This window comes from Barbatula barbatula (genome assembly GCF_947034865.1).
Source record: "Barbatula barbatula genome assembly, chromosome: 12".
In the NCBI taxonomy this organism is placed as follows: Eukaryota; Metazoa; Chordata; class Actinopteri; order Cypriniformes; family Nemacheilidae; genus Barbatula; species Barbatula barbatula.
In genome coordinates, this window is record NC_136775.1 from 8,442,100 (window position 1) to 8,451,415 (window position 9,316).

Sequence of the window (9,316 nt, forward strand, 5' to 3'; positions counted from 1 at the left end):
GAAATATACTGTAAAAAATGTTTCTGTATAATTAGGATATGTATTCAATAATTAGGATATGTATTCAATAGTTTTCCCCATTTTTCATGTAAATGTGTTGGCTTGTTCTGTAACTGTATGGTTTTTGACTGTATTTCAAAAATAAATCTTTTTAAAAAAACCTAAATTTTTCGCAGCTGGGGCACCAGAAATAAAATGTAAAATAATGGGGTTTCCCTGTAAAACTACACGTTCACCATGTTTTTTACAGGTTTTGAACATTTTTTTACATTTTACAGTGCACCTTAATATCTGAGAAAATTTAGATATACAATGAACCACATTAACCAAGCAACTGTCAAAGAGTGTTTCTTAAGAGTCTTGCTTGTAACTGTATATTATTTGGCCATTGTAATGTGTATGGTTGGTTACCCGTTCAAGAATGCCGTCATGGAGACAAGAGTGACAAACACAACCTGTTTGTTGCATTGGCCAAAGTCTTGACTTCTGACAGTCTAACCTTGTTTACAGGCTCTCAAATGCTACTATTAAACTCCCACAGATAGCAAATAATAAAATCTTTACTCTCTAACATGTTCAGACCTGACATTGAGTATGTATTCCAGTGGACACAGGGCTGAAAGGGCTAAGAGCATAGTTTAAAAGCAGGCAGATTGTTTATGAATACAGTTCCAGTATATTTTACAAACAGTATAATTTCTTGGTAATACTGCAAACCCTTTACAAAGCAGAGTGTCATTATGGCAGCAAAGATGTCACAAATTATAAATTAATGTTTATTTTTCTGGCTGGAATACTTAACAGAATCACACTTGCGAACAAAATGAAACATCTGCGTGATACATTGTAGCATGAAGACATTGCAGTAACCAGGATACAACATGAATTGATCGATAACCTATAAACACCAGCACTACCATCCAGTGTTCCAAAGCCAAAACTGTTCAGGAATAGAAAGTTAAGGAAATTAAAATTTGATTCGGCAAGGCAGAAAATGTGTATTTTACTTCATGAAGTTTCCAACTGAAATGAATGACGAGTAGCAAACAAAACCAAAACATTCACCTCCTGCAATACCACATTCACATTCTTTCGAAAATACAAACAACTACTACTCTCATAATACACAACCACTTATAAATACTAATTTTGCTTTTCAGATTCGACAAAAACAAAGCAAAGCAACTCTACTAGAATGTATTCATGTCCTATACATTTTTGTCTTAATGCTTTTGTGACAAAGTTTGCATTACCACAATGACACAAATACAGAGAGTGCAGACCCCAAGTGCAAACAGTTCTCAACAAAAGACATTTTATTGTCAGGGCAAAACATAACTCAAACATCCCTCGAGGGGAAAACAAGAACAAAATATTTTTACTTAAGAAAACTTAAACTTATACTTAAAACTTAACTTATAGAGACCAGGGGCAACAGGACGAGACGGAGATAAAGACAAACGATCCAGCACAGGACAGGAAACACAAGGGCATTAAAAATGAATTAATGAATAAGGAAACAAGGGGGCATATCATAAGTTATCATATCTTCCAAACATTCATTAATTTTTTAATTTCTAAGCCTTAAAATACCCGTTTATTCACATGGTGATCCTATTGTTTCTAAATGAAAAAATTTATAATTCTAAATATTTTCTATATTCTAGATGTGAATCCATTTTTTATTTTTCTTATTACAGTCTTGGATATGTTAATAATTAACAACAACATGTTTTTTATTGCATTATTATTTTTAAGGAGTATCAGATTTTCAAATATCTGCTAAATGCTAAAAACCCTCATAAAATTATTAAATATTCAATATTCTGTCTACTTTTACCAGACCCTTGCCAGATCATAACCACCAAAATGTTTTTCATTTTCAAAATGTTTAACCTTTTTTGTTTACATAATGCCACATCTAGTATGCCTTTATGGTGAAGGGGCTTTTGAACTTCTAAATCAAAATCAAGCTAAAAATGAATAATAATACAAACAAGGGATAAAAGTACAGTGATTAGAATATAAGGAGTTGGCATTGTTATTTGCTGTAAAGTATGACGTCTTTCTTTCAAACTGTGTACACACACACACACACACACACACACACACACACACACACTTTTTTCAGTATAATACACACACAGACCACCCTTTGACATCTATACTATTAACACATAAACCCAGTTATAGCTGTATCTTTTGTTCGGTTTGACTGCAGATTTGTACAATTCAGCAGAAACAAAAGACTGAGATGGTCCATAGACTAAAATGGAGAAAATAGCATAAGCAAAAAGTAAATAGTAGGCCTACACATTTGAAAATGTTGACATTTTTTAAATGTATTTGTTTTTCATCATTTTGAACCCTTTTCAACATAATCAATGGATTTTTATATGGAATGTATGATTTATGCTGGCATGGCAAACAGATAACATGTTTTAGTTTTAATGGGTTTCAATGAGGACATTTTTGTCCAAATGGACCTGAGTGTTACAATTGTATGTACCTAGTTTAAAAAACATTTATGAAAGCAAAATAGAGCATAATATTAAAATTCCAATAAAAATACACACCTTTTGCAAAATGTATGATCTTTGCATAAACAGCCAAAACGACAAAGAAAAAAAATTGAAATGGACAAAAATGTCCAAATCAGCGCACAAGGGTTAATAATAGTACAACGGGTTCATCACACTGAGTTGGATTTGCAACAGAATACTCATTGTATTTTTCATAAACTCAACACCTAAATGGCAGTTCATGGCTATTATGAGTGCAGTGCTTGTTTGTAAATATACCTTCAATTGCACAATCAAAACACATTAATGTTACTCTGCCTTCCCTCTCGTTACATTCTCTTTCTCTCCCGTACTTCGATCTTTCCTCCCTCCTTTTATTATTTGTCCAACACCTATGCAAACAAACGCAACGATGTGAATGATGAAGTAAATGGAACTCCAGTAGTTGATGGTGTCACTGGCCTTCAGCAGAACAAATCCCATGCACATGTAGTCATAAGCCCTCATCTTGAGGAACCAGTGGATCCAGTCAAAGATACTCTGGCCTTTGGGTCCCAAACGGGCTCTGACGGAGGCCTCCATGGCAGTTTCTGCAGCGATACACAGTGGGATGGTAAGAAAAGAGAGGTAGTACCCAGCATGGAGGCCGTGCCAGTATGCGCTGATTAACATAGTCCATCCCGCCCTGGAATAGTTTCAGAAAGTTAGAAGAAAAAGGTTAAATACACCAGCACGGCACTTTTTTATTATAATGCAACTGAAGTGAAAAGATTATGTCTGTACCTGAGAGCATATGTTCTGAAAGGGGCATTGGGGTAAATGTAATTGTGAAGCCACCACTGCACCGTCATATTCCAGTAACGCATGCCGTGTCGCACTTTCACACAGAAATCTGCGTTATAGCAGTCAATGTTTTGGATTGTCTTGAAGTCATATTCCACGGCCGTGTCTGGATCAGGACTGACACATAAACTAAATCAAATTAGTTTGAAGATTTGAAGATTAGTTGGAATTTTAATGGATCCTGCTGTCTGTTAAATGTCTGCTAGTGTAAAAAGGCAAATTTGCCCAGTGGGATCAATACATTTCTGGTCTATCAAGGTACATACAATGTTATTTGCTCATATATCTTTTGATTAGATATCAGGATGCCAACTTGAAACTCATAATAAACTTAAAAAGCATATCAAAAAGATTTAAAGAAAACACATTACTTATAGTTCACAGTTGGGCCTCCTCCAGGTTTGGACAGTGCCTCCTTGGGGTAACAGCCAAGACCTGCGCTGATACAACCTGCCTCAGCTCCACACCAAGCCGCGTAGAATCGCATCCGGAACACGAAAAATATCGCTATCATGTAGACAAATCTAAAAACAAAAGAAAAGAATGACTATGAGTTACAAAGGAATAAAACAGATTCATAAATACAAATTATCTCCTGTTGATTTCAGATTAGGACAGAATTAATACTTTCGAATAGCAAAGCCAACCTGTAAAAATAGTTGTGCTCCAAGAATTCCTCAGTACGAACATAGGACAAGGGGAAGACATAGTTGACGGCAAGAAAGAGAGCTCCATAAACAGGCACCATCTGCAGTCTCTGAATGCAGGGAGCTATACCCGGCAGAGAAAGTGGACTAGACTGGTGCAACCAGTCCATATACGTCTGATAACGAAAGAAGGGTCCTGCAAAAAACAGCAAAAATGGGTGGAAAATGGAAAATGAAGGAACATGAAGAGAGCGTTATCAATGAAACAAATGGCATTCAATGAGATAAATGACATTGACATATACCATAGAAAAGCATGAAATAAAATGGTATGAAATGAAATGGAATAGAATGGGTATGAAATGATATGGAATAATGGAATAGAATAGAATGGGATGTTGAAAGAGAGAATGGACCAAAGGTGTCACAGGGATGATGTTGAAACATGGACGGTTGGTTTGTGATTACAAGAAGGGAAATAATCATCAGCACAGTTATAAAAAGAAAACAGACTCACACATTACTGAATTAGTAGCAGAGAGGAACAAAGAGAGACATGTTAGGAAACATGCAAAACAAACAGCATAATATGTAAATGAGCATTTGCACACATTCAGAACAACACAAGACAATACCTGTCATTATGCCCACATAGCAGTAGCTATAAGCTATAATGTCATAGAGTGATGGCTCATGGGAAAGACTTCTGACCACTGTTGACTTTGTGAAGGAGCTCACTTCCTTTTTCTTCTCCGAGTGATAACTATGAACCTCATTAGCTAAACTGACCATCTGTATATTAGAAAAACAGTAAGAAACATTTAATTATAATAAATCATTAAACCATAAAATGCAGCATCTCAGTAATATAGTACCTTTAAGGTTAAAAGAAGCTGAATGGCGTTGGCAAAAGGTGTGGGTTGAGGAAGGCCAAACCAGGTCACCAGACGGAAAAACAGGAGGTAAAGAAATGTCCAGGCCAAAGACAGGGAAGGTGCACTTCTAGATACAGATAAATACAAACCAAAAGACACATATTCACAGAAATCCATTAAATGATGTCAGGGTGATAAACATGACTGGTAAATATCACACTTACCTCCAGTTGATTTTGATAAGTAGCCATGTTCCTAACACTGTAATAAGAGAGTGTAAAGTGTGGATCCCACAGGTTGCTATGGTGATGGTCAAACCCACAAGCAATGCTGCCACCCGCTTTACTGATGGGCCTGGAAAAATACAAATAAAACTATGCTTAGTTATGCCAAACATTTTTATTTAAAAACTGAAATAATTTAAAGCTAAAAGGACATACGGTCATACTCACTCAGGTAGCGGAAAAGAAATCCCACAAGTATTGAGGCAGCAAGAATTTCTAGATAAACAATTTCCTCTGGTGACATCTTTCTGTATACAGAAATAAGAAGACATAAGTGAACAGTTCTCTTATTATTTACGACCTCACATGTGATATGCAAAGGTGTCCATCTGAAACTCAAATCAATGGAAAAAATAACGACAAACGTTCAACCAGTTATCTTTTACTGCCATAAATATTTTACTGCCAAAGCTGTAATTGTTATTTTATAGTGTATGTACGTTTGCTTAGTGTTTATTGATGTTTTAACAGAGGTTGAAATGTCGTCAGCAGTGTATCTATTGAAAAGATAGACATAATAAGTTAAGGGTTTTTCATATAACTAAGGAATCACATCCTATGAAGACCAAGCTTTGTAAAACATGTGGAGAATATGAACACTGGCCTCCTTGCAAACTGACACTGGCGCGTTCGACTGGACTATGTGTGTAAAAAGCGCACAATATATTGTCTCTACCATTATGTTTCTGAAACAATACTTACAATACGTAGATAGATATGATGGTTTGTAATCAACGATACTCTATTCCGCCAGATATTTCCCAGACTCGCATTGATTCTAATGTATTTTCTCTTCAATCCCCACTTCCTACTACCGCATATGTTTGTGGTACGGTCTACAGGTTGCCAGATATTCGCTGCAATACATAACAATGCTTTATGGTTGTAATAACAACAGTTTATGATACGATGTTTATTATTTAAAATGAGAGTGATGTTATTATTGACTAAATACATTTATTATTTTTTATATCTGTACTAAATACACAAGACAAAGCTAAATATAGTTTCAAGTAATATCTGGCAACCTTCTAAACAGCCTACATTATCACGGTGAAGCACACTGACCGGCCGCTAGGGGGCAGGCAGGACACCAGTCACAAATTCAGGAGATCCCAAAATCATTGATGAGCTCAAGACAGTACAGTCCCTTTATTCAGAACTTAAATAACTGATCGATCGTTTTCATGACAAATCAGTGTGCACACCCCCGTCATGAAATAATTTCTAACATTTCAGTGAATTAAATGAACTTAAGTCTTATATCACTTTAAAATCTAAATGATGCTCACGCCCCCGCGATTGTTTGTATCAGACCGAACTGACATCGGAGATGTTTCAGTGAGGCTTTTTCAACCATAAGAAACTTTTTTATTGATATAACTTGAATGCAATATTATGATAATAAATAAACACATTCAACAAAGAGAGAAAAATAAAAAAGAAATCCTTATTCTTCCTTATGGACAAAATTATAAGTACACATACACAAACAAACTAAATAAATAAAACAAATTATCGAAAATAAAAAAGAATATGTATAATAAAACAACAGAAAAAAATATTACCATACATTTTAACAGCTTTTCATCCACCATAGCAAACTTGCTTCGAAGCTCTTGACACAGTGGTACTTCGCATCCGGTGGTCAATAAAGATTCCTACACCAACCGTGTCACATGTTTTGTTCATTGGGATGTTATTATTAGGTTTATTTGTATATTTAATAATCATATATAGCATTAGAAAGATTTCAGCACGTGTGTGTGGAGCGACTATCCAATTTTTATTCAGCAGACACTGTTTTTCATTATTACTTGCAGTACACTCTTGTCATTTCACCTTCTAAATATTATATTTAATAAACCAATAAATTATGCCAGGCAGCAGTTCGCTTGGCCTGCCGGTACCGTCAGCTGCCTCAGGAGTCCCACAAGCCAACCAGGCGCGATAGGACTCCTTCTTCAGCTTGACGGCTTCCCTTACTTCCGGTGTCCACCACCGGGTTCGGGGATTGCCGCCTCGACAGGCACCGGAGACCTTACGGCCACAGTTCCGAGCGGCCGCTTCGACAATGGAGGTGGAGAACACAACCGGGTGGTTGTGGAGGCAAAAACTTGGGCCTGGGAGGAGTTTGTTGAGGCCATGGAGAAGGACTATCGACTGGGCACGAAGAGATTCTGGCAAACCGTCCGGCGCCTCAGGAAAGGGAAACCAACGCTGTTTATAGTGGAGGTGGGCAGCTGTTGACCTCAACTGGGGATGTCGTCGGATGGTGGAAGGAGTACTTCGAGGATCTCCTCAATCCCACGTCATGTCTTCCATTGAGGAAGTAGAGGCTGAGGGCTCAGAGGTGGACTCGTCCATCACCCAAGCCGAAGTCACTGAGGTAGTCAAGAAACTCCTCGGTGGCAAGGCAATACGACCGATAGTAGAACCTCGGATTCAGGAGGAATAGTGTGTTTTTTGTCCGGGCCTTAGAACGCTGGACCAGCTCTACACCCTCTACAGGGTGCTGGAGGGTTCATGGGAGTTTGCCCAACCAATCCACATGTGTTTTGTGGATTTGGAGAAGGCATTTGACTGTGTCCCTCGCGGCGTCCTGTGGAGGGTGCTTCCGGAGTATGGGGTCTGGGGTCCTTTGCTAAGGGCTGTCAGGTCCATGTACAACCAAAACAGGAGCTTGGTTCGCATTGCCGGCAGTAGGTCGGACTTGTTACCAGTGCATGTTGGACTCTGACAGGGCTGTCCTTTGTCACCGGTTCTGTTCATTATTTTTATGGACAGAATTTCTAGGCGCAGCCAGGGGTCGGAGGGTGTCAGGTTTGGGGACCACACAATCTCGTCTCTGCTCTTTGCGGATGATGTTGTTGTGTTGTCCCCTTCATACCAGGACCTTCAGCATGCACTGGGACGGTTAACAGCCGGAATGAAAATCAGTACCTCCAAATCCGAGGCCATGATCCTCAGTCGGAAAAGGGCGGCTTGGCCACTTCAGGTCGGTGGAGAGTTCCTGTCTGAATTGGAGGAGTTTAAGTATCGTGGGATCTTGTTCACGAGTGAGGGAAGGATGGAACGGGAGATTGACAGACGGATCGCTGCAGTTTCTGCAGTAATGCGGGCGATGTATCGATCTGTCGTGGTGAAGAAAGATCAATCTCGATTTACCGGTCAATCTACATTCCTACTCTCACCTATGGTCATGAGCTTTGGGTAATGACCGAAAGGACAAGATCCCGGATACAGGCGGCCGAAATGAGCTTCCTCCGCAGGGTGGCTGGGCGATGAGTGGAGCCGCTGCTCCTCCACATCGAGAGGGGTCAGCTGAGGTGGCTTGGGCATCTGTTCTGGATGTGCAAATTTTAACACGTCAACAACACGTTAAGTACGTGTACTTAAATCTGAGAACATGGCATTCGTACGTAGCATAGGACTGACTTTAATTTATATACAGCAATTAAATATTTTTTGTTTATATTTCTCTTGTAGCAACTGAATGTAGAGGCTTCAGTTTCCTCAAGAAGGGGACAGTAATTTATGTTCACATTCAAATATGTGCAATAAAGAATAGCTCTGTGCATTTACCTCCGTGCTAAATTTCTAAGTTCTACGTTTCTATCAATGCACTCAGAAAGTGTCTTTTCTTTTCTTATAAAGTTTAAAAAAACTTTTAATTATATTTTGTCTTGATAATCTGCTAGTACCACTATATGATTTGGTTGTTAGGCGCAGATGTCACTCTTTCATGTTCACCCATTTCACAAATAAGTGTTTGATAAAGTTAGGTACAAGCGCTCATCCTAATCCTGAAAGTCTTTTAATTAATTTTAAATTATATCACATGTGTTTAAGTGCAAAATCTCTGAAACAGAAATGTTTTAACAAGCACCACCTGCTGGTTATAATTGTTAGCACAAAAAGCTCACATTGTTTTACAAAGACCTATATGTAATTTTTCTTTTGTACAGCAATAATATTAGTTTATCTACATAACAATAATAAATGAAAGACAAGAAAAGACAAATAAATAGAAGTATCCATAGCATGTTTAATGTTGGTAGCACAGAGTCTATAGGACCGCCCAGGTGTTCAGAAATGGTTTGACCCAATTCTTAGGCAGCCAATGATGTTGACTCGTTTAAACT

At 38.0% G+C, this 9,316-nt stretch overlaps 1 protein-coding gene across 2 annotated transcripts; it reads right to left on the bottom strand.

Annotated features, from left to right (window-relative positions):
* Positions 1–618: 618 nt before the first annotated feature.
* Positions 619–6,016, bottom strand: mboat7 (membrane bound O-acyltransferase domain containing 7). Of its 2 annotated transcripts, none has more exons than XM_079469284.1 (9): positions 5,874–6,016; positions 5,340–5,419; positions 5,112–5,241; positions 4,888–5,014; positions 4,648–4,804; positions 4,013–4,208; positions 3,737–3,889; positions 3,306–3,482; positions 619–3,207 (listed from the first exon to the last, which is right to left on the bottom strand). In XM_079469284.1, exons 2-9 carry the CDS (start codon positions 5,413–5,415, stop codon positions 2,832–2,834), a joined length of 1,392 nt encoding a protein of 463 aa, XP_079325410.1. In that variant the 5' UTR covers positions 5,416–5,419; positions 5,874–6,016; the 3' UTR covers positions 619–2,831. The 2 variants fall into 2 exon arrangements, with proteins under 2 accessions (XP_079325410.1, XP_079325409.1); XM_079469283.1 differs by having other exon boundaries at positions 766–3,207; positions 3,306–3,494; positions 5,874–6,011.
* Positions 6,017–9,316: the final 3,300 nt, after the last annotated feature.